Genomic DNA, 25,550 nt, shown 5'->3' on the forward strand with positions numbered 1-25,550 from the left:
GCTGGCTGTGTGATGTGCAGCACTGCCCAGCACCCTCCAAATAAGGTGTGTTTATCTTCTGAAAACTTCTCCAAGCTGCTTTGGCCTCTGGAGCCCTCACTGCACCTTGTCCCTAACCAGGGCATAACCTGCCTTCTAAACTAATTAATGCACATCCCCTCCTCCCAGTGTTTGGGTGTCAGGGCTCCGAGGCTGGGCTTGATCTGGTGAAGAGGTTGGAGCCCAAGTGTGTTGGGAATCAGGGTGTTGAGCCTGGAGAAAAGGAGGCTGAGGGGAGACAGGAGCACTCTTGGACACTCCCTCACAGGAGGCTGCAGGGAGATGAGGTTAGTCTCCTCTCTCTAGTAACCAGTGACAGGACAAGTTGCCCCAAGGGAGGTTGAGGTTGGAGCTGAGGCAGAACTGTTTCCCTGAGAGGGGTGTCAGCCCCTGTGCCAGGCTGCCCAGGGAGCTGGGGGAGTGCCCAGCCCTGGAGGGATCCCGAAGCCGTGGGGCTGAGGTGCTGAGGGGTCAGTGTTGGGCTGGGCAGGGTGAGGGCAGGGCTGGGACTGCAGCAGCTTCAAGGGCTTTTCCCAACCTAAATGCTTCTCTGATCTTTCAGGGTGGGTGGGTGCTTGGACTGGGCCTTTTGGTCAGTGGTAGCCTGGTGGCACCTATCTCCACCCCTGCCAGCCACCCAGCTGGTGGCCCCATCAGCCTTGGCAAAGGTACCCATGTGCAGAATGGATATAAAGCTCCTGAGGCCCAGCTTGGGCAGGGGCTTGGGAGGTGGTTGCTGTGGAGAAATGGAAGCAGCAGGAAGGCCAGATGTCCATGTCATGCATAGTTCTTTATTGTGGTTGTTCCTACAGGCAATGGAAGCTGTGTGGGGCATCTCTGTGAGAGGATACAGGGCTTGGCTACAGGAGTAGATTTATTTACAAACAGTCAAAGAGCACATGCAGCTCTAAATAGCAGAATGAAAATCGTACAGGTAACCATTTCCCCTTTCTCCAGCCCCTTCCTCTGCCCAGGCTCACCCCTGCTCCTGCCCACCTCAGCTCCCTCACCAGAGAGAGATTCACTCAGAGGGCACAAAAAACCCACCCCAAACCCACCCCAGTTTCTCCTGCTCAAAGCCTGAGGTTGGTTCCCAGTGACTTGTGACCTCCAGCTCCCCCTGAACCCCCACACTGGATGAATTCAGCTTTGGGAAGAGGGAAGGAAGGAGCAGTGGAGGGGCTGAGCATCAGTCACCCCCCTGGTTGGTAAGTAAGCTGCAGGGAGCTTCTTTCTGAGGAAATGGCCATGAAAGGGAGCAGGAAGTTCAGCCCCTTCCTGTTTGGGGTTTAAAAGTAGGTGATTTGGGGCAGGTTGTAGAAAAAAAGTGGTGTCCAAGTAGCTTCTTTGTGTTGTTTTGGTGGATCCTTTTTAGCTCTGTGCAGCAGAACAGGCAGGGGGAGTCCTGGCCTGGCCTGGGGGAGGGAGGGAGGGAAGAAGAGGGGGGTTAAAGGTTGAATGGGAGAGTTGATGGAACATATGTGTGAGGAGGAAAGGCTGCAGGACCTGGGGCTGTGCAGCTGGGGAAGAGAAGCCTGAGGGGTGACCTCAGCAGCACCCTTTGTGCTGATGAGCTAAAGGATGAGCTGCAGGATTCCTCTGCCCCTTCCCTGCTGCACTCGGATTGTTCCCAGGAGCCCCTGAGCTGAAAGAGTTTGAGCCTGATTTGGGTTACAATCTGCCCTTTCCATCCCTCTCTACACACAAGGAGAAGTTCAAAATCATAACCAGGCTGAGCCCTCCTGACCTTAAGAAGCTGCTGGGGGAGGGAAGTGGCTCCACACGGGGCTGGGGGACCCCAAATCTCCCTCCTCACTAATCCCACCCCCCACACGCTGCAGCCAGCGCTTTCCAGACCGTGTTTGATGCCAAAACCCAGGGTTTGGTGGGGGTGGACAGACCCAGGGGCCATCCCCCTCCCTTTCCCCAGCCCTTTTTGGGGGGGAATTAAGCCTTTGTGGGGTACCTGGTGCTCAGAAGAGGCCGCAGTCCTTGAGGTTCTCTTTGATGATGACATCTGTGACGGCGTCAAAGACAAACTTGACGTTCTGTGTGTCTGTGGCACAGGTCATGTGGCTGTAGATCTCCTTCACGTCCTTCCTCATGTTCAGATCCAGGAACTGGGTCTTGATATAATTCCCTGCATCTTCAAACGTGTTGGGACCTGTGGAGGGAGGGAAGGAGGGAGGGAAGGGTGCTGCTGAGACGCTCCCATGGGAGATGGGCCTCAGAACTGGCTGAGGGACAGGGGATGCTCCAGGTCTGGTTTGGACTGTTTAGATCTGACATCTCTCTCCAGAGGAGCAGGAGGAGGAGGAGAAGGGCTGATGCTCAAGGTGTGTTTTTAAGAGTTTAGATCTGAAGTGGGGCTTGGACTGGATGATCTTTTGAGGTCCCTTCCAACCCTTGAGATCTGTGATTCTGTGAAATCTCCCTCTGGACCAGAGGAGAAGGAGAACGGCTGTTTTAAAGTGATGCTTAAAGTGTGTTTAAGAGTTTAGATCTGAAATCTCCCTCCAGAGGAGGAGGAGAAGGAGTGTCCTTAAAGAGATGCTCAAGGTTTGTTCTTAAGGTGTGTTTACAAGAGTTTAGATTCTGACACCTCTCTCCTGAGGAGGGGAAGGGCTGAGTGGCAACTTCACCCAGCACAGCCATTTTTCAAAAAGCCATTTTTATCCCATTTTAGTCTTTTCAAAGCCCCTCCTGAGGCCCCCTCTGTCCTCTCCTCTGCCCCTACCTCCAGGGACTTGCCCAACCCCAACCCAGGCTGCCTGTGTTGGAGGTTCCCAGGCCCAGGATGAACCCACTCACCATCATAATCTGGGAAGCAAATGCTGAGATGGACCTTTTTGATCTTTTCCTCAAAAAGGTCTTTCTTGTTGAGGAAGAGGATGATGGAGGTGGCTGCAAAGAACTTGTGGTTGCATATACTGTTGAAGAGGTGCAGGGACTCGTGCATGCGGTTCTGCAAACAAACAGCCACTAACTTACAACCCCCTTGGTGGCCACTGCAACCCCCCCAAAAGCCCCTGGTCCCAAAATGAGAGCAAGTCCCTGAGCTGGGGATGCTCCTGTTTGCCACAGCAGCAAAAGCCTGTTCCCTGCACCCACACTTCCTCTTGCCCATCCAGATAACCACAGTGGGGGTGACCGAGATCAATCCAGGAGGGGTGTTAAGCAGCTCCAGGTGGTGCTGAGGACAAGGAGGGGTGTTAAGCAGCTCCAGGTAAGTGCAACACTTCAATCCCTCCTGGGATGTTCACAAAGAAAGGCTTATGGTAGGAAAATGATCCAGGGAAAGCTCGTGGTCCTGTGGGCCGGCTGCTGGACGGTGCTCAGGGAGGATGTCAGGCTGTTGGCCCCATCAGCTGGGCTCTGTGGTTGGATCCTGATCCCTGGATGTTACCCACAGCTTCAGGAAGGAGCAGGGAAAAGGAAAAGCTCTGGTTCTAAAGCAGGCCTGGGGGTTGTAGATTGCTGCAGGGGCATCCTTGGATGGAAGAGGCTCCACTGAGCTCAAGCTGCAGCTGAGCAGGGAGGGTGGTTTTCTTCCAGCTCTGCCTGGCAGCAGGCAGGTTCTTCAGGGAGAATTCACCTTATCCAGGTTCTTCAGGGGAGTTTCAGCTTGTCCAGCTTGAGCAGGGCACTGCAGGGCTGGCTGTGCTCAAATCCTGCCCCATCCCACGCAGGGGAAACGTTTCAGCCTCTCCTGAGAGCTTCTGGTGGGAGACACTTTCTCCTTCCCCCCCTCCAGTGCCCTACACAGGCTGCTGCTTCGTGGCTGAGGAAGGGCTGTGTCCTCCTGCCTGGCCTTGGCAAGCCCAGGGAGGGGATGGGCCCCAGTGAAGCTTTTGGAACTGGGGAGCATCATTTGGGCTGGCTGCTGGAGGAGATGCCAGCAAGGAGAGGAGGGCAGAGAGCAACATGCTACTCTTCACCCCTTCTTCTGAGAAATGACCTGTTTTGGGGCTGTCACATTCCTCCTCTCTGGATCTCAGCCCTCAAAGCTGCTGTCCCCTGGGGCCTGAGCACCCCTGGGAGAGGTTTTTCCCTCTGAGAGATGAGTTGGGCTCTCCTCTTCCCCTCCTGTCCCAGGAATGGCTCCTTTGGTGCTGTTGCTGCATCTGGGAGGGTTCCCCAGCAGCTCTCCCAGGAGGCTGGGGACAGGAGCTGCTCTGCCCATGGCTGCTTGGAAGGAGGGTGGGGGTTTCCTCATGGAGGAGGGCAGACACAGCCCCTGGGGGGGTTCCTCGTGGGGGATGACACCCCCAGCCCCAGGACCTCTACTGGGGCTTCATTGGGCTGCTCATGCCCCAAAGTGCCGTCTCCACTGGCTGTGAGCCATCTCCATCCTGCATCACCCACCCCATCAGCCACCTCCCCTCCCTGTGTAACCTCCCCAGCACCCAGCTCCTGTCCCCTGAGGCTGCTGAGCTCTCCCCTCTGGACCCCCAACCCACCACTTCATCATCCTCCACCAGCACCATGTCGTAGGCGCTCAGTGCCCCGCAGAAGATGATGCAGGTCACCCCCTCGAAGCAGTGGATCCACTTCTTCCTCTCTGATCTCTGCCCTCCCACGTCGAACATCCTGGGGAGGGGACAAGGCTTGAGGTGAGGGGGGGTGACACACCTGGTCCTGTCCCCACAGCCACCACATCACAGCCCCAGCACCTTGTCCCCAGCCGTCCCTGATCTAAATGAGGCTGGTGGTGCTCAGAGCATCAGGTTCAGCCCAAACCCCCTCCTCACTGTTAGGGGTGGGGGGAAATGAGGGCTGGGGGAGGGGGGCACCCAGCACCCACCTGAAATTGAGGTCTTTGACAGAGAATTTGGTCTCGATGATGCCCGTGGTCTTGACGCGGGAGCGCAGCACGTCCTGCTCGTTGGGCAGGTAGTCGGGAGCCGTGATCCTGTCCAGTTGGTTCAGGTAACTGGGGTGGGAGGAGGAAGGGGGAGAGGGGTCACAGGAAGGGGTGTGACACCCTGCTGAGGGGCTGCAAACAGCCTTTGGAGGGGGTGGTTGCTGTGGTTGAGGGAAGGGGCTCTCCTTGGGATGAAGGAAGGCAGAGCACGAGGAGCTGATGGGGTTGGGGACTCCCTGTCTCCTCTCCCTGGTTGCTTTTGCCCCCCTGGCCATCCCCAGCAGCCCCCTCCCAGCATCACCCCCATCCCCTGAGCCACAGGGGGACAGGAGGGACATCTCCACAGCTTTTTTTGGGATGGTCTGAGCTCTCCCAAACATGGGGCTGTCCCTGAGGGACTGCAGGGACACTGGAGGGGGGGAAGGTGGGGGGCTGCACACCCCTGGCACCGGTGGGATGCAGGAAAGTGGCCTCGGGGCATTCCCAGCACGGGGGGAGGGGATTCTTCACCAGGCTGGGTGGGAAACTGAACCTGGGGCATCATTTGGGTTGGAAACACCTTTAAGCTCATCACATCCAACCACTCACCTCCCCCTGCCAAGCCCTCGGGCACATCCCTGTCACCCCTTTTCCCTCCCCCTCACCCCCCAGGCACTGACCCCCACTCACTATGCAGCAGAATCATTGAGCTGATACTCAGCAGCACGGTCGAAACACGCCTGAACCCCCCCGTCCTTCCACAGCTTCTTGATGCAGTCGACCAGCTCGGGCGGCATCGTGCCCTCCTCAATGGAGTCGGCCAAGTTGAAGAGCTGCCGGCCATCGTCCTGGGAAAAGGACCTGTCACCACCCTCCCTGTGCCCCAAAAGCCCTGAGGGATGGTGTCTCTGTGCACAGTGCCAGTGGGGCTGGGGCAGGGTCTCTGTGCACGGTGCCAGTGGGGTTGGGTTGGGGCAGGGTCTCTGTGCACGGTGCCAGTGGGGCTGGGTTGGGGCAGGGTCTCTGTGCACAGTGTCAGTGGGGTTGGGGCAGGGTCTCTCTGCACAGTGCCAGTGGGGTTGGGGCTGGGGCAGGGTCTCTGTGCACAGTGCCAGTGGGGTTGGGGCAGGGTCTCTGTGCACGGTGCCAGTGGGGTTGGGTTGGGGCAGGGTCTCTGTGCACGGTGCCGTTGGGGTTGGGGCAGGGTCTCTCTGCACAGTGCCAGTGGGGTTGGGGCTGGGGCAGGGTCTCTGTGCACAGTGCCAGTGGGGTTGGGGCAGGGTCTCTGTGCACGGTGCCAGTGGGGTTGGGTTGGGGCAGGGTCTCTGTGCACAGTGTCAGTGGGGTTGGGGCAGGGTCTCTGTGCACAGTGCCAGTGGGGTTGGGGCTGGGGCAGGGTCTCTGTGCACGGTGCCAGTGGGGTTGGGGGGCTCTGGGGGGCAGGGCCCCGACTGACCGCGCGGGAGGACTCGGCGTAGTCGATGCCCAGGGTGGACATGGCGCGGATGATGGCCAGGATGGACTGCAGGATGTTGCCATAGATGATGGCCTTGAACTCCATGCACTCCTCAGCCGTGTAGCCATCTTGGTGGATGATCCTGGGGGGAAAAGGGAGGACACAGAGGCCTGAGCACGGAGCTGCAGCAGCCTGAGGTGCCCCCCACTGCCTCCCCCCAACCCAGGACACCACCGGGGTGACCCAGGAGGGTCACTGGGGTCCTGCCACCCCCTGCCCTGGGGGGCTCAGGCTGTACTCACTTCATCTGCTTCACGATGGTGCTCTTGCCCGACTCTCCAGCCCCTGGAAGAGGGTGGGAGGACACCTCAGTGCCAGCCAAGGTGAGACAGAGCCCAGGCCTGACACCACAGTGATGGGCATCACACAGCAGACCAGAGCCACTCTCCTTTCTGCCTCCCTCTCCCCAGCCCATCCTCCTGCCCCCAGTGCCATCGTCCCCATGCACCCAGAGCTGCACCGCACCTCAGTGACCCCCGGGGCTGGTGGGGACCCCCCAAGCAGCCGGTGCCCAGGGGGTCTCCAGAGCTCCCACCCGCCATGGGCATCACTAGCGATGGCTTCAGGGCCGTAAGCAGCTTAGGGCAGCACGGGAAGCTGCTTAGAATTAGGGTGCTAATCGCCTTGCACCCAGCCCCTCACCTGGATAAACCCCCCTGTTGCTCCCTGTCCCATGGGGCCTTGATTCCACCCTGGGGGGTCACCCCATTACCTGAGGGGGTCCCCTGAGGGACTGTTCCCTCCTTCCCACACCCAATGGTGGGATTTGGGGGTGCTGGTTGCAGGAGCTCCCGAGGCTCTCACTGGCTCTCCCTGGGATGTGTCACAGCCTGGCCCAGCTGGGACCCGGTGTCCTGGTCCCTTCCCCATCCCCACACCGTCCCCTTTTGTCCCTGTCACCCGTCTGGTCACCACAGAGAGCTGATCCCACCCCAAGCTCTCTGCAGACACAGCCCTGGGGGGGACACAGCCAGTGGGATGAGGTGGGACCAGCTCAGCTCCCTCCTGACAGCTCCTCAGGGTAAAGAGCTGCAGGGATGGAGCTTCCTTGGCACAGAGGCAGAGCACGAGGAGCTGATGGGACTGGGGACTCCCCGTCCTTGTCCCTGTCACTGTCTCCTCTCCCTGGTCACTTTTACCCCTTGTCCATCCCCACCAGTACCCTCCACATCCCCCCTGCCAGCTGGGCACAGGGGGGGCCCGTGTCCCCCATCCTCCCAGGGCCCCCCCCCCCCCCCCCCCCCCCTTACCAAGCAAAAGCAACTTGACTGTCTTGGCCTCTTTATCCGCGTCCTCCTGGAGCTTCTTCTCCAGCTCCTTGGACCTTTTGGCCATCTCCTTGTCCTCGGCGCTGGCCCCGCTCCCCATGGCCTCCTCCTCCTCCTCCTCTAACGCCTCGAGCTCCTCTAGGTCCCCGAGCTCTTCCAGCTCTCCCGGGGCTGGCGCGCGCACCCCGGGGCCGGGTGGGGGGCGACGGGTTGGGGGGAGAAAGAGGAGCCCCGAGAGGCTCAGGAAGCCCAGGAAGGTGCCCCGGGGCTGGGTCCCGCGGCAGCTGGAGCTCGCTGGGTGCTGGCGGGCCGGCTGCCCCCCGCTCTCTCCCTTAATGCCCCATGGATAACCTGATTGTTTTTGACCCCGGGATTTGGGGACTTTTTATCTCGCCATGTGACCCAGGAAATCCAATTAGCCCAAGATGGCAAAGATTAGGGCTCAGGGGAGCATCTTGGGGAGATGGGCACGGGGTTTTATGTAAGGGGGCGGGGGGTGTCACACACGGGGGACAGGGACACTGTGTGTGCCCCCCTGGGATGGTTCAGGGGGGTACAGGGGGTTTGGGGCACTCCTGTGCCCGTGGGCTCTGTGTCCCCCACTCCATGCACTGGGTTGGCATCAGGGATGGGGTCATGTCCCTGTGCTCCCCACACACCCCCCCCAGGCGTTGTGGGGTCCTCAGGGGCTGGGGGGGGCACAGGGAGGGTCCCTCCTGCAGGAGAAAGGGAGATAATTACCCCATGTGGGTAACGAACCCCTGATCCTGCCCTGCTCGGGGCCACCCCTCACCCTCCTGCTGCGTAAGCGCTTTAATGGGATCCTGTGCTCAGCCTTCCTCCTCCTCCTCCTCCTCCTCCTCCCAGCCTGGGCTCAGCATCCACCCCCCAGCCCGGGGGGTGCCCCCACCCTGCCCTGCCAGCGGAGGGGTCACCCCCCAGCCCTGGGGTGGGGGGTGAGGGGGTCAAGTCCCCCCCGGGGTGCTGCAGGTCCCCGGTTTTGGGGGGGTTACGTTCCCCCCCCAAGGGTCACTGGTGGGGGGGTGTCCCCTTACTGGTGTCCCCATATCCCACCTCGTGTGGCTCCCCCCAGCCCCCCCGCGAGCCGCGGTGGCACGGGCACAGCCTGTCCCCGCTGTCCCCGCCGACACAAAGCCCCTTCTGAGCCTCTAATGAACTCGGCGTTAATGAAGGGGGTCCAATTAAAATACCACCACCGGTGCCGGGACACACACACACACACAGAGACAGCTCAGGATGGGGGTCCCTGTGTCCCCCCCTTGCCTGGCACCGAGGTGGCCCTGGGGGTGGCATCACCCCACTGTCCCCTTTCCCCCTCCAATGCGACATCGGGGGGGGGGGGGGGTTGGGGGGGACACCGTGGGGGGGTGGGACGGGGACGGGCCTTGGTGGGTGGCATTCCACGGCTAAAAATACCCCCCCCGCTGCGGGGCTGGACCAGGGGACGTGGTCGGGCAGTCGGTGGGGACACGGGACGGTGCCCACCCAAACGCCCCCCCCCGCACCAGCTGGGAGCCAGCGGCACAGGTAGGGACTGGGGAAGGGGCACCCCAATGTGACCCCCCCCCAGCAACCCCCCAGCCGGGTCCTGCTCCGGGATTGGGGGGGCGGGGGGGTCCCCTCTGTGACGGTGCTTCCAGTTTGGGTGGAGGCAGGATGGGGGGATCTGGGGGGGTTGTTGTGAGTCCCTTTTTTGGGGGTGGGGTACCCCAATAGGGGGGGTCATTTTGGGGGTGGGGATGCCCCGTTCCAGGGGGTAATCGGTCTTTTTTGGGGGGAGTACAATGTCTAGTGAGGTGAGGCGCGGTCCGTGTTTGGGGGGCGCGGTGCCCACCCTGGGCGGGGGGGAACACGGCAGTGCCCGTCCGGGGGGTCCCGGGCTGCAGCCGGGGGTGCGGTACCCCGCGTCTGGGGGGTGGGCAGTGACACCCCGCCATGGGGAAAGCGGGCACGGTGCCCACCTCGAGGGGCTCTACCCTGCCGTTGGAGACGCCGCCGCCATTCTGGGGGGCTCCAACACCGTGTCGGGGGGCTCCGCTGCCCCGGGGCCGGCGGTGAGGGCTCAGCACCGCTCCCCGGGGCGCACAGCACCCGCCTCGGGGCCGCTTTTCCCCCTCCCCAGCGCCGCAGCGCTGCCGGTTGCTCCGACAACCTTCCTCCTCCTCCTCGCCCTCCTCCTCCTCGCCCACATCCTCCTCCCGCCCCATCCTCTTCCTCGTCCCGGCTTCCGGCCGGGCCCGCCGGGGACTTTGCTCCAGCCCCGGCTTCCCGCATCGACCCTCGGCCACCGCCGGGCGCCGCCGCCGCCAGCGTCCGCCCCCAGCCCCCAGCCCCCCGGGACCCCCGGGACCCCCGCCCCGGCCACCGCCGCCACCGCCCCCATCGCCCCCCGGCCCGGCCGCCGCCATGTCCTCGCTCGCCCCGGCCAAATTCCCTCTCAAGAAGCGGGGCAGCCTGCAAGCCGCGGCCCCCGCAGGTGAGACCCCCCGTCCTCACCCCCCCCGGCACCGACCGCGCGCCGCGACCCCCGGGAGCCCCCGGCTCCGGGTTCGAGTCCCGCCGCGACACGATGCGCGGTGGGGGGTGTTTTTTTTGGGGGGGGAGGGTGTCACGTCCATCCCCGTCGTGTCTGGGCTGCTGGGGGGGTGAGGAGTGTGGGGTGTTGCGTGTGTCCCCTCTTTTTGGCGGGGGGGCTCTGCGGCGGAGCGGTGCTGCAGTGGCGGGGGGGGATCGGGGTGGGGGGAAGCTTCGTGTCTCCTTCCATGGGTGGGCTTGTGGCAAGGGGGGACACATGGTGGCACAAGGATGTGACACCCCCCAGCACCCCCCGAGATGGGTGTTGCTTTGGGGGGAGGGGGCTCAGGATGGTGACAGATACAGCCCGGGTTGGGTGGCAGAGGGGGGTGGGCACAGGACCCCCTGAGTGCCACCCTGGGGGTGCCACGTACCTGTATGTTGGGGAAACTGAGGCAGGGGAGATGGTGGCTCAGACTGAAAGGCTCTGGCATGCTGTGGGGGAGGCTGGGGGGAAGGGGGTCCCGAGCCCCTGGGTCACCAACTCTGACGCCTCGTTACCCCCGTTGTGCAGTGAGGGAAAGGGGAGTCCCTCCTGACGTGGTCCTGCCTCAGTTTCCCCATCACCGAGGGGACTCAGATCCCAGTTCCACAGTGGGGAGATGGGGGTGATTCTGGGGGTGGGGGGTGATTAACCCTTCCTTGCCTGGGAGGTGAGTCTGGCACCTCCCCCCCGTCCAGCTCCTGCTGTGCTGGTGCCTGCAGAGTTACGGGGTGGGCCGGGGTCTCGGCCCCTGCAGTCAGCACGTTCCCTGCCCGGGACCCCCCACTGCCTGAAGCATTTCCCCGTGGACCTACGAACCTCCATGGACGGCAAATACAAAGAGATCGCAGAGGTGGGTCCCCAGCACCGAGATCCCCTGGGCTCAGCAGGGATGGGGATGGGGAGGGGTCTCACCCCTGTGCTGGGCCCTGGGGAGGCTGCAGCTCCAGGGCTGTGTCAGTGCTGGGCCCCTCACTCACTGCCACAGGGACATTGAGGGGCTGCAGCGTGGCCAGAGCCGGGCACAGAGCTGGGGAAGGGGCTGGAGCACAAGGGGCTGGGGAGGGGCTGAGGGAATGGGGGTGTTGAGCCTGGAGAAGAGGAGGCTGAGGGGAGACAGGAGCACTCTGACACTCCCTGACAGGAGGCTGCAGGGAGCTGGGGGTTGTTTCTGCTCTCTAGTAACAAGAGGAAACTGCCTCAAGTTTCCCCAGGGGAGGTTGAGGTTGGAGCTGAGGCAGAACTGTTTCCCTGAGAGGGGTGCCAGCCCTGTGCCAGGCTGCCCAGGGAGCTGGGGCAGTGCCCAGCCCTGGAGGGATCCCAAAGGCGTGGAGCTGAGGTGCTGAGGGCTGTGGGTCAGTGCTGGGCTGGGCAGGGTGAGGGCAGGGCTGGGGCTGCAGCAGCTCCAGGGGCTTTTCCAGCCATTGTGATTCGATGATCCTCCCACCCCCAACCACACAAACCCCTCTGAGCTCCTTCTGGGGACGTGCTGTGCCTGGTTGTCCCATGGTGCTGAGCCCAGGCCCAGCTGATGCCAGGCTGTTGGGGGCAGGAGCTGTTTTGCCGGTCGCTGGCCGAGAGCGAGATGCGAACGGCTCCCTACGAGTTCCCTGAGGAGAGTCCCATCGAGCAGCTGGAGGAGCGACGGCAGCGCCTCGAGCGCCAGATCAGCCAAGATGTCAAGTAAGACCCTGGGGGGGGTCATATCACCTCTCCTCCACCCCCTCAACCCACCCCACCTTGGGAGCTGCCCCCACCCCGAGCACCCCAGGGAGGGCTGTGGGTCCTCTGTGCCCCCTCTGTGTCCTCTCCCCCCTCTCCATGTCCCTTTTTGGAAGTGAGGTTGTTTTATTTCTGGTTTCTGTGTAGTTTTGGTGTTGTTTTTGCCATTAATGGGGTGTTTTCTCTGTTCCCCCCCCCCTCCCCATCGCCCTCCCTCCCCCTCACCCCGCCTGTCCCCAGACTCGAGCCCGACATTTTGCTCAGAGCCAAACAGGACTTCCTGAAAATTGACAGTGCCACGGACTTACAGTGAGTGTCCTCGGTGCCACCCGCCGGGGACCCATGGAGGGGGGTGTTGGGGACCCCCCCCAGCCCCACTCTGACCCTCTCTCCCCCCAACACACACCCCCCCAAAACACAGAGCTGGAAGGTCCTCACTCAGCCACTCTCGCTGGCACTGCAGGGGTTAACACCCCCAGGGAGGGGATTGGGGAGAGGGGTGGGTTGGGGTGAACTGGGGGGGGTCTCAACAATGATGGTGACACCGAACACCCCCCCTGGCCTTGTCACTCCCCCCCCAGAGCAAGGGGGTCCGATGCTTTGTGTCCCCTTCCCTCTGTCTCTGCTTTGGGACTTGTCTCTGTCACGAGTTGGTTCGTTCTCTGTCCCCCCCTCTCCCCCCTTTATGTTGTGCTCATGTGGGACTGGGGGATGTCTCTGGGGGGTGTGTGGAGGGGGACAATGCCACCACCCCCAAGGATGTGGCTGACACCCACCTCCCCACAAACCCACTGGTGGATCATCTCCAGAGACAGCGTCACCCTCCTGTCAGCCCTGGGATGGGGAGCACACGGGGCTGGGGGACGTGGCACCGCCTCACCTCACCCTCTGCACCCTCAGGCTCTTCAAGGAGCAGCACGAGGACCTGGTGGACCATGTCCCCAAGGAGCGGGAGGTGCTGCTGGAGAGGGAGTTCCAGCGGGTCACCATCTCCGGGGAGGAGAAGTGTGGGGTGAGCTCTGCCCCCCAAACCCGACCCCCACCGGTGCTGGGCGTCTGACCCACCGCAGAGCCGCTTCACTTCCGTGTCCTCCTCTTCCTCAGGTGCCCTTCACAGACCTGCAGGATGCTGCCAAGAGCGTGGTGAAGGCTTTGTTCCTGCGGGAGAAGTACATGGGGCTGTCCCTGCAGAGCTTCTGCAAAACCACCGCTCGCTACCTGCAGGAGCTCTCCGAGAAGCCCCTGGAGACCCGCGGCTACGAGGAGGTGCCCGAGACCCCCGTGGCAGCTGGTGAGGAACAGGGGTGGGATCCTTCCCTCTGGGCTGCTGGAGGAGCTTGGCTGAAGCGTTGGGTGTCCCCCAGATGCCCCTGTGCACCCCCCGTTTGCGGAGCAGCACCCCTACGAGACGTGGGACCCGCAGGCGATGCCGCCCGACCTGGGCTTCGGCTTGAAGATGGTGGATGGCGTCGTGCACGTCTACACCAAGCAGGACCTCACTGATAAGTGAGTGCTGGGGACCTGTCACTCACTGGTGTGATGAGTTTTGGGGGGAAGGGGAGGTGTGGAGGGGCTGTGTGACCTGTTTCTGTGCCCTCTCCCTCAGGAGCACAGAGCTGGACCTGCCCTACCCTGACCTGCAGGAGTTCATTGCTGACATGAACTTCCTCATGGCTCTGATCATCAACGGGCCCATGTAAGGAGAAGGGACCCACCAGGCTCCCACCATGGAAGTGGCTCAGTATGGGAGGGTCTTGGGGGAGTCCCGTCATGGTGGTGTCTTGGGTGGTCCCACCGTGGGGATGTCCCACTATGGAGGTGTCTTGAGGAGTCCCACTACAGAGGTGGTGGAGGAGTCCAACCATGGAGGTGTCTTGGAGAATCCCACCATGGAGATGTCCCACCTTGGGGGAATCCCAGCGTGGGGATGTCTTGGGGGATCCCACCACGGGGGTGTCTTGGGAGGGAACAGGACTTTGGGGCCAGCACCAAAGCACACAGTGGTGGCTCTGACGCCTGGTGCTGCTGCAGCTGCCCTGTCTGTGCATCCACCATTGCTCACAGAGGCAGGTCCAAGAGTCTGGACCCTCATCTCCTCATGCTGGTGGGCACCAGCTTTTTGGAGCTGGATATTCTCCCCCCTAAACCGAGATCCCCATCCCTCCTTCGGCAGCAAATCCTTCTGCTACCGCCGGCTGCAGTACCTGAGCTCCAAGTTCCAGATGCACGTGCTGCTCAACGAGATGAAGGAGTTGGCAGCCCAGAAGAAGGTTCCTCACCGTGACTTCTACAATATCCGAAAGGTACCTCGTGGGAAAGGGGCTTCCTGGTGTGACCAGGGAGCGTTTGGAGGGGCTGAGGGCTGAGCATCCCCCCCTGCCCCTGCAGGTGGACACCCACATCCACGCCTCGTCCTGCATGAACCAGAAGCATCTCCTGCGCTTCATCAAACGGGCCATGAAGAAGCACCTGGATGAAATCGTCCACGTGGAGAAGGGGAAGGAGCAGACCCTCAAGGAGGTCTTTGAGACGATGAACCTCACTGCCTACGACCTGAGCGTGGACACGCTGGACGTCCACGCGGTACGAGGTGGGGTGCAGGGGGAGGGACACCCCCAAATCCCACCGATGAGCCAGGACCCTCACCCCATCTCCACTTGGAGTGAGGGATCTCCTCCAGGACTTGTCTCAGGGTGAGGTGGGGGATGTCTGGGGGGTGATGAGGGGAGGCTCAGCTCACATCTATATCCCCACCCCCCAACCAGGACCGAAACACCTTCCACCGCTTCGACAAGTTCAACGCCAAGTACAACCCCATTGGGGAGTCCATCCTGAGGGAGATCTTCATCAAGACCGACAACCGTGTCTCGGGGAAGTACTTTGCCCACATCATTAAGGTGAGAAGAGGCCCCACAAGGATGTGAGATCCTCCACACCTTCCCTTCCCTTCCCTTCCCTTCCCTTCCCTTCCCTTCCCTTCCCTTCCCTTCCCTTCCCTTCCCTTCCCTTCCCTTCCCTTCCCTTCCCTTCCCTTCCCTTCCCTTCCCTTCCCTTCCCTTCCCTTCCCTTCCCTTCCCTTCCCTTCCCAGTGGCTGAGAGGGTGATGTTTTGCCCCCTCCTTTCCCTGGCAGGAGGTGATGTCTGACCTGGAGGAGAGCAAGTACCAGAACGCTGAGCTGCGACTCTCCATCTACGGCCGCTCCCGGGACGAGTGGGACAAGCTGGCTCGTTGGGCCGTCAACCACCGCGTCCACTCCAACAACGTGCGCTGGCTCGTGCAGGTGCCCCGGCTCTTGTGAGTGACAGGGAGGGGGGTGGAGGGGCTGGTAACCCCACCTAGAGCCACGTTTTGGGTGGGAGACCGAGGAACCACCCCACTGCTGGTCGCTGATGGCTCTGAGCGTGCTCTGTGCCCCTGCAGCGATGTGTACCGGACGAAGAGGCAGTTGGCCAACTTCCAGGAGATGCTGGAGAACATCTTCCTGCCCCTCTACGAGGCCACTGTCCACCCTGCCAAACACCCAGAGCTGCATCTCTTCCTGGAGCACGTGAGCAACAAGTTGTAGACTCAGAGAATCATTTGGTTGGCAAAGCCCTTGAAGCTGCTGCAGCCCCAGCCCTGCCCTCACCCTGCCCAGCCCAGCACTGACTCACAGCCCTCAGCACCTCAGCTCCACGGCTTTGGGATCCCTCCAGGGCTGGGCACTCCCCCAGCTCCCTGGGCAACCTGGCACAGGGGCTCACACCCCTCTCAGGGAAATAGCTCTGCCTCAGCTCCAATCTCAGCCTCCTCTGGGGCTTTCTGCTCTTGTTACTAGAGAGCAGAAACCAACCCCCAGCTCCCTGCAGCCTCCTGTCAGGGAGTGTCAGAGAGTGCTGCTGTCTCCCCTCAGCCTCCTCTTCTCCAGCCTCAACACCCCCATTCCCTCAGCCCCTCCCCAGCCCCTTGTGCTCCAGCCCCTTCCCCAGCTCTGTGCCGAGCTCTGGCCACGCTGCAGCCCCTCAGTGTCCCTGTGGCAGTGAGTGAGGGGCCCAGCACTGAACACAGCACTTGAGAGGCTGCCACCCCAGTGCTGATCCCAGCCAGGATGCCCTTGGCCTTGTTGCCCACCTGGGCACCTTGCTGACTCCTGTTCAGCCACTGACACCAACCCCCTCAGGTCCTGCTCCCAAGATGGGACAGGGGCCACCAGTGACATCCACAACCCCCAGTCTGTACCCAGTTGGGATCTGCTGGAGAGGTTTGAGCATCCCCCTCAGGGTTGTCCATCCCACAGGTGGATGGTTTCGACAGCGTTGATGATGAATCCAAACCAGAACATCACATCTTCAACCTGGACAGCCCCTTACCAGGCAACTGGGTGGAGGAGGACAACCCCCCTTACTCCTACTACCTGTACTACATGTACGCCAACATGACGGTGCTCAACCACCTCCGGCGGTAAGAACACCCCCACGGCTGCCACCCCCCCAGGGGTGGGTGTTCTGGAGGAGGAGGAGGGGGGAGGGCTCACATGCTGATGGTCAGCCCCACTCCATGGCAGGAGGAGAGGCTTCCACACCTTCGTGCTGCGGCCGCACTGCGGCGAGGCCGGACCCATCCATCACCTCGTCTCGGGCTTCATGGTCTCCGAGAACATCTCCCACGGTTTGCTGCTGCGGAAGGTGAGCAGGGCCAGGGGTGGCTGTGGCTGTGGAGGAGTCAAGGAACCCCCTTCACCCTGCTGTGTGTCCCCCCCAGGCCCCTGTGCTGCAGTACCTGTACTACCTGGCGCAGATTGGCATCGCCATGTCCCCCCTCAGCAACAACAGCCTCTTCCTCAGCTACCACCGCAACCCCCTCCCCGAGTACCTCTCCCGGGGGCTCATGGTGTCCCTCTCCACTGATGATCCCCTCCAGTTCCACTTCACCAAGGTGAGTGCTTGTGGGGGCCACTGACCCCCCTTCCCTCCCCAAATCAGCCCTGAAGTGGCCAGCAGCCAGGCCCTGAGCATGAGACAGGCTGGAGGTGGCCAGTGGGCTCCTGGGATGCTGATTGTCCTCAGGAGCTGTAGATGGAGCCACAGGGATGAGACAGGGCCCAGAGAGGGTGGGAGAAGCTGTGGACCCCCATTATCTCTTGGGGGGTGCTGTGGGTGGGTGCTGAGGCTGTGACTCCCCAGCAGGAGCTACAGGGATGAGACAAGGTGGTGGCTCCAGGGGATGCTGATGGTCCAGAGAGGGTGGGAGAGATGTAGACACCCATTTTCTCTTGAGGGGGGGCCATGGGTGTGTTCTGAGACTGTGCCCCCCCTCCAGGAGCCACAGGGATAAGACACAGGGCCCAGAGAGGGTGGGAGGAGCTGTGAACCCCAACTTTCTCTTGGGAGAGGGCCCGTGGGTGGGTGCTGAGGCTGTGTGTGCCCCCCAGGAGCCGCTGATGGAGGAGTACAGCATTGCCACCCAGGTCTGGAAGCTCAGCTCCTGTGACATGTGTGAACTGGCCCGTAACAGCGTCCTGATGAGCGGCTTCTCACACAAGGTACCAGCTCCCAGCACCCAAAGCTGCCAGAGCTCTGGGAGTTGTGGAGTCACAGGATAGGGGGGGTTGGAAGGGCCCTGCAGAGCTGCTCCAGCCCCAGCCCCTGCTACAGCAGCTTCCCCTGGCTCAGGGGGCACAGGAACGTGTCCAGGGGGGGTTGGAAACCCCCTGAGCGGGAGCCTCCACACCCTCCCTGGGCAGCCTGGGCCAGGGCACAGCGAAGGTAGGAGAGAAAAGGGACCGTCTGTCATCTCCTTGTTGTTCTGCCCAGGTGAAGAGCTACTGGTTGGGTCCCAACTACCTGAAGGAGGGGCCAGAGGGCAACGACATCCGTCGCACCAACGTGCCCGACATCCGCGTGAGCTACCGCTTCGAGACGCTGAGCCAGGAGCTGACGCTGATCACACAGGCGGTGCAGAGCGAGGAGCTGGAGCCCATCCAGGAGGAGGATGTGCTCAGCATCACGGCCCCCCCAGCCCCCCACTGACCCCCAGCACACACACACCCCCCCCAGCTCAGGCTGCCCGCGCCTGGCGCTCGGGGAAGGGGCTGCTGCCGTCCCACCAGTGCCACCAGTGCCACCAGTCGCCAGGGGGGTTGGTGTGGCCTGAGGCTGGGCCACTGCCTGGGCTGGAGGAGTTTGGAGGGATTTTTGTACTTTTTTCTTTTGTTTTTGTCTTATTCTGTCTTTTTTTTTGGTCATTTTTGGCCTTTTTTCCCCTTTTGTTGCTTTTTTTCCTTGTTTTCTCTTTTTTTGCCCTTTTTACTTCTTTTTTGTCCTTTTTTTGCCTTTTTTTCCTTTTTTCTTCTTTTGCTTTCTTTTTAAATTCTTTTTTGTCTTTCCTTTGGTCTTTTTCTTTCCTTTTGCATTTTTTCCTGCTTTTTTCATTTTTTGCCCTTTTTTTACCTTTTTTTTTGCCCTTTTTTTGCCTTTTTTCCCCATTTGGGCCCTTTTTTTGTGTTTTTTTCCCCCCTTTTTTGCCATTTCCCCCCCTTTTTTTGCCTGTTTTCCCCTCTTTTTACTCTACCTTTTGTTTCTCTTTTCTTTTTTTCCCCCCTTTTTGCCTTTTCCCCCCCATTTTTGAGTCTGTTTTTCCCCTTTTAGCCCTTTTTTCTCCTCCATTTTCCCCCGCCCCCTGCTGGGGTTGGTGTCTGCAGGAGCTGCCCAGGCTGGTGCCACAGTCAGGGGGGTGTGGGGGAGGTCAGGCCCCAGTGCCAGCTGTGTGGGGGCTGTAGGGGGGGCTCAGCCCAGCACCAACCTCGGGCTCCTGCTGCTTTTTAATCATCTGCCCCTGTCTCCGTCCACTTTCCCACCCCTCAGCACCCAGGGGACCCCCGCCCGGGCTCCCCCCACGGCGCTGCCAGCACCCGGGGGGGGTTGAAGGGAGGTGGGGGGCAACATGGGGAGGACCCTCCCTCCTCCTCCTCACTGCTGGGACGAAGGCGAAGGGCCCCGGGGGTGCCCCGTGTGGGGCCCCCCGCGCTGCCGGGAGCTGTTTGGGGCCGGGATGGGGCTGGAAGAAGCTTCCCCCGGTCCCCGCGAACCCCCCCGAGCCCCCCCAGCGCGGTCCCGCCCCCGCCTCGGCGGCTCCCGAGGGAGAAGCTGAAAACGAGAGAAAACAACGGCCCGAGCATGAGAAATAAAGTATTTAAGTACGACGGTGCCGTGAGGGGCTTTTTTTTGGGGGGGGGGGAGGGAGCCGGATCGTGACCGCAAAGGGAAACTGAGGCAGCACGAGCGACCCCGCGGCTGTAGGGTTTGGGGGGATCCCGGAGGGTCCCCAAAGTGCTGCGGGGGCCTGGGCGGGGGTCTGGGGGTGGGGGGTATCGGGTCGGAGCCGCAGCGCCTGCACGGAGCGATAAGCGCTGGCCGCAGGGCTTGGCCCGGGCACCGTGCCCTGGGGTGGGGACGGGACAGGGGCGGGTTTGGGGCGGGTTTGGAGGTGCTCAGCACTTTCCTTCCCGGTCGTGCCCGTGTCCCCGCAGAGCCAGGACTGACACACAGCCATGGTGGTCGTTTTTGGCTACTGGGATGTCCGTGGGGTGAGTGGGGTGGGCATGGGGGGGAGGGGGGGTGGTTGGCAATGGCTGGAGGGAGTGGGGGGGGTGAAAGGGGGGCACAAAGAGGTGTTGTGGGGGGTCTGAAGGTGGCTGCCCTGTCCCCCACAGCTGGCCAACCCCATCCGTCTGCTGCTGGAGTACACGGGGACCCCGTACCAGGAGAAGCAGTACCGGCCGGGCCCCGGTGAGGGGGCAGCTGGGGGTCCCCCCCGTCTGTCACGTTCCCCCCACCAGTGTCATGTTCCCCCCATGTCGTGTCCCCCCCTCGTCTGTCATCTTTCCCCTCCATCACCCCATGTGTCATGCGACCCCCCCACCGTGTGGTGCATCCCTTCCCTGTGTCCCCCACCCCCCCTGTCGTGTGTCCCCCCCCATGTGTCAGGTCCCCAATGGTCCCCAATGGTCCCATCTCCTCCCCCCACCCCCCCTCCCCGGGTGTAAAAGGGCATTTTGGACACATCCCTCACCCTCCAGCCCTGGACCTTGTCCCCCCCTCCCCAGCTCAATGTCCTTTGTTATTTGTCCGGAGGGGGCGTGGGGGGGCGGGGAGGTGGAACATGTGGCTGCTCCTGGAGCAGAGTGAGGACCCTCCCCCGCCCCCCCAGTGCACCCAGTGAATCCGCTGGGGGTGTGATGAGCAGGGAGCGGATCCAGGGGAGCCCCCTCCCCCCATCTCTGTTGCTCCCCCCCCCGCCCCCAATCTCTCTGCTCCCCTCACCTCCAGCCCCTGAGTTTTCCCAGAGCAGCTGGATCAGTGGGAGCCTTCAACCCTTCTGGCTTTTGGGCAGTGCCACAGTGTCACCCCCCAACCCTCCTTGTGCCCCCCACTCCTTTTTTCTCCAGCTCCCGACTATGACAAGAGCAACTGGACCAAAGAGAAGGAGAAGCTGGGGCTGGACTTCCCCAATGTAGGTGGGCTCAAGCCATGATGGGGGGGTGTTTATGAGGAGGGAGGGGGTTCCCTGGTGCCCCCCCAGCCCTGGTGCCCCCCTCCCATGGCATTTCCCTCCCCTCCAGCTGCCTTATCTCATCGATGGCCCCATCAAGCTGACGCAGAGCAACGCCATCCTGCGCTACATCGCCCGCAAGCACAAGATGTGTGAGTGAGGGGATGGGGCTGAGGGGGGGCCCGGCACCCAGGGGGGGTCTCTGGGAGCTGGGGGGCACCCACACTGCCCTCTGCCCCCCTGCCCCAGGTGGTGAGACAGAGAAGGAGCTGTTACAAGTGGACATGCTGGAGAACCAGATCATGGATTTGCGGATGAGCTTCATCTACTTGTGCTACAGCCCCAATGTTGAGACCTTTGTGAGTACCCCCCCTCCGTGTGGATTTGGGGGCACAGGGGGATGGACAGCCCCCTCCCCCCAACCCCCATGGAGGTGGGAGGGCTGCCTTTAATCTGTCTGGGGCCATGGGACCCAAGCCACCAGCACCATGGGGGATACAACCCTTGCATGGTTGCAGTCCTTTGATGATGCCCGTGTGTGCTGGGGGCGGGGGGACACGCACGGGACAGCCCCCCCATCCCAGCTCAGCTTCCCCCAGCTCAGCCTGTGACCCCCCCGCGCTGCAGGAGAAGCAGAAGCCCGTGTTCCTGGAGCAGATGTGCGGGAAGCTGCGGGAGCTGTCGCGCTTCTTGGGCTCCCGGAGCTGGTTCGTGGGGGACAAGGTAACTGCGGGGGGGGTGCGGTGCTGGAGGCTTTGGGGGAGGGTCCCTTATGGCGGCTGAGTCGCTTTGTCACCTCCTCCCGCCCCCTTTCCCCCCGCCCTCCCCCCGCAGCTCACTTTCGTGGACTTTGCTGCGTACGATGTGCTGGATCAGCTCCGCATGTTCGCCCCCGAGTGCCCGGAGCTGAAGGGGAACCTGGAGCAGTTCCTGCAGCGCTTCGAGGTGAGCGGGGCCACTCCCCGTGTCCCCAGCCCCTCACTGTCCCCACGTGCCTGTCCCCAGCACCCCGGGGTCCCCATCTCCATCCCTAATACCCTGATGTCCCCGTTCCTTTGGCATCCCCAGCCTTGTCCCCTCCATGTCCCCATCCCTGCCCCCCAGTGTCACCAACCCCCCTGGTATTCCCATCCCTGTCCTCATTCCTCCCTGTCCCTCTGGTGTCCCAATCCCTGACCCCACTGTCCCCATCCTTGACCCACTGTCCCTATCCCTGTCCCCTTGGTGTCCCTTCTGGAGAGCAGCTCTGCAGAGAGAGACCTGGGAGCCCTGCTTGATGATAAACTGACCATGAGCCCTCGTGGCCAGGAAGCCACTGGCATCCTGAGGGCATCAAGAGAGTGTGGGCAGCAGGGTGAGGGAGGTTCTGCTGCCCCTCTGCTGTGCCCTGCCGAGGCCTCATCTGGAGTCCTGTGTCCAGTTCTGGGCTCCCCAGCTCCAGAGGGACAGGGAACTGCTGGGGAGAGGCCAGTGCAGGGACACCAAGATACTGAGGGGATGGAGCATCTTCCTTCTGGGGAAAGGCTGTGAGACCTGGGGCTGTTCAGTCTGGAGAAGAGAAGGCTGAGGGGGGATCTCATTAATCTCAGTGAGGTTACAAATACCTCACTGGTGGGTGTCAGGAGGCTGGGGCAGCACTTTTTTGAATGGTATCTAGTGACAAGTCAAGGGGTGATGGGAGGAAGCTGGAACACAAAAAGTTCCCGTTAAACACCAGGAGAAGCTCCTTTGGTGCTGAGGTGAGGGAGCCCTGGCCCAGGCTGCCCAGGGAGGGTGTGGAGGCTCCTTCTCAGGAGGTTTCCAACCCCAGCTGGACACGTTCCTGTGCCCCTGAGCCAGGGGAAGCTGCTGGAGCAGGGGCTGGGGCTGGGGCAGCTCTGGAGGGCCCTTCCAGCCCCCACCACGCTGGGATTCCGTGATCCCTGAACCCTTCAGTGTCCCCGTCCCTGACCCCAGTGTCCCCATCCTTGACCCACCGTCCCCATCCCTGCTCCCCCTCCCCAGTACCCCTGTCCCCAGGGTGTCCCTGTCCTCACCCCTGTCCCCTTGTGTCCCCACAGGCTCTGGAGAAGATCTCAGCCTACCTGCGCTCGGGGCGCTTCCTGCGGACCCCCATTTACTGGCCCACGGCCATATGGGGCAACACCAAGTAGTGTGGGGGGGCTCTGCCTCGTGTGTCCCCCCATCACCCCTCCCCTCCCCCCCCAGCCCCCTCCACTGCAGAATAAAGTGAGGGGCTCTGCCCCCTTGGCTGGCTGCTGTGTGGGTGCGTCAGGCGCCGTGGGAAGGGCGAGGGCTCTGGAGGACGCCCCCCATCATTTTGGGGGGGGTGAAGCCTGGGGGGGAGGGGTGTGTTGGACCCTCTTGCACCCTGATGTGGGGGGGCCACGCAGCCCGCCGGGGTAAGAGGGACCCCCATGGTGAGGATGAGGCGGGGAGGGGAATGCCCCCCCCAGCAGAGACCCCCCCCGTGCAGCTTCGGGAGGAGTTCACAGGGGGAGCCAAACCCCCTCTCCCCGGGATAAGGGGGAGTCCCTCTGCCAACGCGGGGACCCCCGGGGCGGCGGCGGCGCGGGTTGCGCGGGGCTCGTGTCGCTTTAAGGGCCGCGCGGGGCGCGTCACGCGCGGCGGGGGAGGGGCGGCGCGCGCAGCCATGGCCGTGCTGGGCTACTGGGACATCCGCGGGGTGAGGCCGAGGCGCCGGGCCCGACCCCCTTCCCGCACCCGCACCCGCACGGCGGGGCTCCCGGGCGCTTGGGAGGGGGCTGCGGGGGTCCCCTGGGGCTGGGGGAGGGCGGCTGGGGGCGTCCTCTTGCTCCGCGGGGAGGGGCTGCGGTGGGCCCGTGGGGCTGGAGGGGGGATGCGGGGGGCCCTTGGGCTGGGATGGGAGATGCGGGGGTCACATTGCTCCTGGGGGGCGGCTGCGGGGGTCCCTTTGATCTGGAGGGGCTGTGGGGGTCCCTTTGGGCTTGGGCAGGGGGGTGGGGCTCTGGGGGTCCCCTTGTTCTGGGGGGAGGGCTCTGGGGGCCCCGTTTGGTCTTGAGGGAGAGCTGTGGGGGTCTCCTTGGTCTTGGGGGGAGCTGCGAGGGTCCTGCTGCTCCTGGGGGGCGGCTGCGGGGGTCCCTTCGATCTGGAGGGGCTGTGGGGGTCCCTTTGGGCTTGGGCGGGAGAGTGAGGCTCTGGGGGTCCCCTTGTTCTGGGGGGAGGGCTCTGGGGGTCCCCTTGTTCTTGGGGAAGTTCTGGGGGTCCCCTTGTTCTTGGAGGAGAGCTGTGGGGGTCCCCTTGGTCTTAGGGGGGAGTCTGTGGGGGTCCCTGTGCTCCTGGGGAGTGCTGATGGGGTCTCAGTGGTGTTGATGGGGGGGTGAACGTTGCTTTTGGGGCCAACAAGTGGGTTCCCTTGTGCTGCCTGGAGGGGGGTACTGGGGGGGCACAGCTCGCCCTCCTCCGTGCTCAGTTTCCCCCTGGCATGTTGAGGGGGGTCTGGAGAGGGGGTTCACTGCTGTCCCCCCCCAGCTGGCCCATGCCATCCGCCTGCTCCTGGAGTACACCGAGACCCCCTACGAGGAGAAGCTCTACAGCTGTGGGGATGGTGAGGGGGGCTCAGGGGGTTCCCCACGACACCCTCAACCTTTCTGGCTTTTGGGCAATGCCACAGTGTCACCCCCAACCCCTCCCTGTGCTCCCCCTTTGCCCCCCTCCCCCCTTTTTGTCTCCAGCTCCTGACTATGACAAGAGCCAGTGGATCAAAGAGAAGGAGAAGCTGGGGCTGGACTTCCCCAATGTAGGTGGGCTCAAGCCATGATGGGGGGTGTTTATGAGGAGAGGGGAGTTCCCTGGTGCCCCCCCAGCCCTGGTGCCCCCCTCCCATGGCATTTCCCTCCCCTCCAGCTGCCTTATCTCATCGATGGCCCCATCAAGCTGACGCAGAGCAACGCCATCCTGCGCTACATCGCCCGCAAGCACAAGATGTGTGAGTGAGGGGATGGGGCTGAGGGGGGGCCCAGCACCCAGGGGAGAGCCCAGCATCCAGGGGGTGTCTCTGGGAGCTGGGGGGCACCCACACTGCCCTCTGCCCCCCTGCCCCAGGTGGTGAGACAGAGGAGGAGCTGTTACGTGTGGACATGCTGGAGAACCAGATCATGGATTTCCGCATGAGCCTCGTGATGGTTTGTTACAACCCCGACTTTGTGAGTGTCCTTCAGGTCTGGGGGGGGTCTGGGGGGGCTCACTGGCACGTGGGGGAAGCCCCCTCCCCTTGGGGAGGGGTGTTCAGGGTGCCCAACCTTCCCCCCCTCCACTTTTCCCCCTGCAGGAGAAGCTCAAGCCGGGTTACCTGGAGCAGCTCCCGGGGAAGCTGAAGCTCTTCTCCAACTTTTTGGGGGACAGAAAGTGGTTTGTGGGGGAGAAGGTACGTGTTGGGGGGGAGCTTGGGGGGGAGATTTATCCTTTTGCTGGTTCTCACCCCTCTGTGTACCCCCACTCCAGCTCACCTTTGTGGACTTCCTCATGTTTGATGTGTTGGACCAGAACCTCATCTTTGAGCCCAAGTGCCTGGAGCCCTTCAAGAACCTCAAGGACTTCATGGATCGTTTTGGGGTGAGCTGAGCCCCTTCCCTGAGGAAGAACCTCACCCCCTCCCACCCCCAGGCATCCCTCACACCCCCTCTTTTGCCCACCCCCAGGCCCTGGAGAAGGTGGCTGCCTACATGAAGTCCAGTCGCTTCCTCAAGATGCCCATCAACAACAAGATGGCCAAGTGGGGCAACAAGAAGGAGTAGGGGGCACCCCAGTGGGGGAGGGGGCACACAGCCTCCCCTGACCCCCCCAGCACCCTCCACTGCGGGGTGGATGAATCCCCCTCCCAAATAAAGCGCTTGAGATGTGGCAGCCCTGAGTGCTGTGGTGTTGGGGGGTATCCCTGTGGTGTGGTTGGGGTTTTGGGGGGTATCCCCGTGGTGTGGTTGGGGTTTTGGGGGCCACTCTTCTTAGGGGGGGCATCACCCCATATCCCCCTCCCTTTCCCCAGGGTGTCCCAGGGGTGACACAGGGCTGGG

The 25,550-nt window shown here is 62.5% G+C and overlaps 4 protein-coding genes across 5 annotated transcripts; 3 read left to right on the forward strand and 1 right to left on the reverse strand.

Annotated features, from left to right (window-relative positions):
- Nucleotides 1–2,012: 2,012 nt before the first annotated feature.
- Nucleotides 2,013–7,766, reverse strand: GNAT2 (G protein subunit alpha transducin 2). Its single transcript, XM_062013309.1, has 8 exons — nucleotides 7,649–7,766; nucleotides 6,641–6,683; nucleotides 6,339–6,480; nucleotides 5,573–5,730; nucleotides 4,844–4,972; nucleotides 4,500–4,629; nucleotides 2,851–3,004; nucleotides 2,013–2,203 (listed from the first exon to the last, which is right to left on the reverse strand). The coding sequence occupies exons 1-8, from the start codon at nucleotides 7,764–7,766 to the stop codon at nucleotides 2,013–2,015; spliced, it is 1,065 nt and encodes a 354-aa protein (XP_061869293.1).
- Nucleotides 7,767–10,075: 2,309 nt separating this feature from the next.
- AMPD2 (adenosine monophosphate deaminase 2) lies at nucleotides 10,076–18,059 on the forward strand. 2 transcript variants are annotated; one of them, XM_062013436.1, is made up of 18 exons: nucleotides 10,076–10,163; nucleotides 10,943–11,097; nucleotides 11,797–11,927; nucleotides 12,207–12,275; nucleotides 12,867–12,978; nucleotides 13,071–13,257; nucleotides 13,331–13,472; nucleotides 13,573–13,662; nucleotides 14,140–14,269; nucleotides 14,355–14,549; nucleotides 14,732–14,863; nucleotides 15,098–15,261; nucleotides 15,388–15,514; nucleotides 16,244–16,407; nucleotides 16,511–16,631; nucleotides 16,708–16,881; nucleotides 17,378–17,488; nucleotides 17,760–18,059. In XM_062013436.1, the coding sequence occupies exons 1-18, from the start codon at nucleotides 10,094–10,096 to the stop codon at nucleotides 17,973–17,975; spliced, it is 2,490 nt and encodes an 829-aa protein (XP_061869420.1). In that variant the 5' UTR covers nucleotides 10,076–10,093; the 3' UTR covers nucleotides 17,976–18,059. The 2 variants fall into 2 exon arrangements, with proteins under 2 accessions (XP_061869420.1, XP_061869421.1); XM_062013437.1 differs by lacking the exon at nucleotides 12,207–12,275.
- A 1,361-nt stretch (nucleotides 18,060–19,420) lies between these two features.
- On the forward strand, nucleotides 19,421–22,752 carry LOC133627548 (glutathione S-transferase 2-like). Its single transcript, XM_062013646.1, has 8 exons — nucleotides 19,421–19,531; nucleotides 19,658–19,733; nucleotides 20,393–20,457; nucleotides 20,567–20,648; nucleotides 20,746–20,855; nucleotides 21,124–21,219; nucleotides 21,331–21,441; nucleotides 22,557–22,752. Exons 1-8 carry the CDS (start codon nucleotides 19,496–19,498, stop codon nucleotides 22,647–22,649), a joined length of 669 nt encoding a protein of 222 aa, XP_061869630.1. The 5' UTR covers nucleotides 19,421–19,495; the 3' UTR covers nucleotides 22,650–22,752.
- Nucleotides 22,753–23,106: 354 nt separating this feature from the next.
- LOC104562546 (glutathione S-transferase Mu 1-like) lies at nucleotides 23,107–25,383 on the forward strand. Its single transcript, XM_062013645.1, has 8 exons — nucleotides 23,107–23,182; nucleotides 24,010–24,085; nucleotides 24,213–24,277; nucleotides 24,385–24,466; nucleotides 24,583–24,683; nucleotides 24,809–24,904; nucleotides 24,982–25,092; nucleotides 25,179–25,383. The coding sequence occupies exons 1-8, from the start codon at nucleotides 23,150–23,152 to the stop codon at nucleotides 25,272–25,274; spliced, it is 660 nt and encodes a 219-aa protein (XP_061869629.1). The 5' UTR covers nucleotides 23,107–23,149; the 3' UTR covers nucleotides 25,275–25,383.
- Nucleotides 25,384–25,550: the final 167 nt, after the last annotated feature.

Source organism: Colius striatus, chromosome 22, assembly GCF_028858725.1.
Source record: "Colius striatus isolate bColStr4 chromosome 22, bColStr4.1.hap1, whole genome shotgun sequence".
In the NCBI taxonomy this organism is placed as follows: domain Eukaryota; kingdom Metazoa; phylum Chordata; class Aves; order Coliiformes; family Coliidae; genus Colius; species Colius striatus.

Excerpts from the sequence above, each read along its gene's own strand:
- GNAT2 (XM_062013309.1), bottom strand. The coding sequence starts at position 7,766 with ATGGGGAGCGGGGCCAGCGCCGAGGACAAGGAGATGGCCAAAAGGTCC. Across the intron at positions 6,481-6,640 it reads ACCATCGTGAAGCAGATGAA|GATCATCCACCAAGATGGCT; the intron begins GTGAGTACAGCC and ends TTTTCCCCCCAG. Across the intron at positions 3,005-4,499 it reads TGGTGGAGGATGATGAAGTG|AACCGCATGCACGAGTCCCT; the intron begins GTGGGTTGGGGG and ends GTTTGTTTGCAG.
- LOC133627548 (XM_062013646.1), top strand. The coding sequence starts at position 19,496 with ATGGTGGTCGTTTTTGGCTACTGGGATGTCCGTGGG. Across the intron at positions 19,734-20,392 it reads GCAGTACCGGCCGGGCCCCG|CTCCCGACTATGACAAGAGC; the intron begins GTGAGGGGGCAG and ends TTTTTTCTCCAG. Across the intron at positions 21,220-21,330 it reads GCTGGTTCGTGGGGGACAAG|CTCACTTTCGTGGACTTTGC; the intron begins GTAACTGCGGGG and ends CTCCCCCCGCAG.
- AMPD2 (XM_062013436.1), top strand. The coding sequence starts at position 10,094 with ATGTCCTCGCTCGCCCCGGCCAAATTCCCTCTCAAGAAGCGGGGCAGC. Across the intron at positions 16,408-16,510 it reads GTGCTCAACCACCTCCGGCG|GAGGAGAGGCTTCCACACCT; the intron begins GTAAGAACACCC and ends ACTCCATGGCAG. Across the intron at positions 16,882-17,377 it reads TCCAGTTCCACTTCACCAAG|GAGCCGCTGATGGAGGAGTA; the intron begins GTGAGTGCTTGT and ends TGTGCCCCCCAG.
- LOC104562546 (XM_062013645.1), top strand. The coding sequence starts at position 23,150 with ATGGCCGTGCTGGGCTACTGGGACATCCGCGGG. Across the intron at positions 24,278-24,384 it reads TGGGGCTGGACTTCCCCAAT|CTGCCTTATCTCATCGATGG; the intron begins GTAGGTGGGCTC and ends CCTCCCCTCCAG. Across the intron at positions 24,905-24,981 it reads AGTGGTTTGTGGGGGAGAAG|CTCACCTTTGTGGACTTCCT; the intron begins GTACGTGTTGGG and ends CCCCCACTCCAG.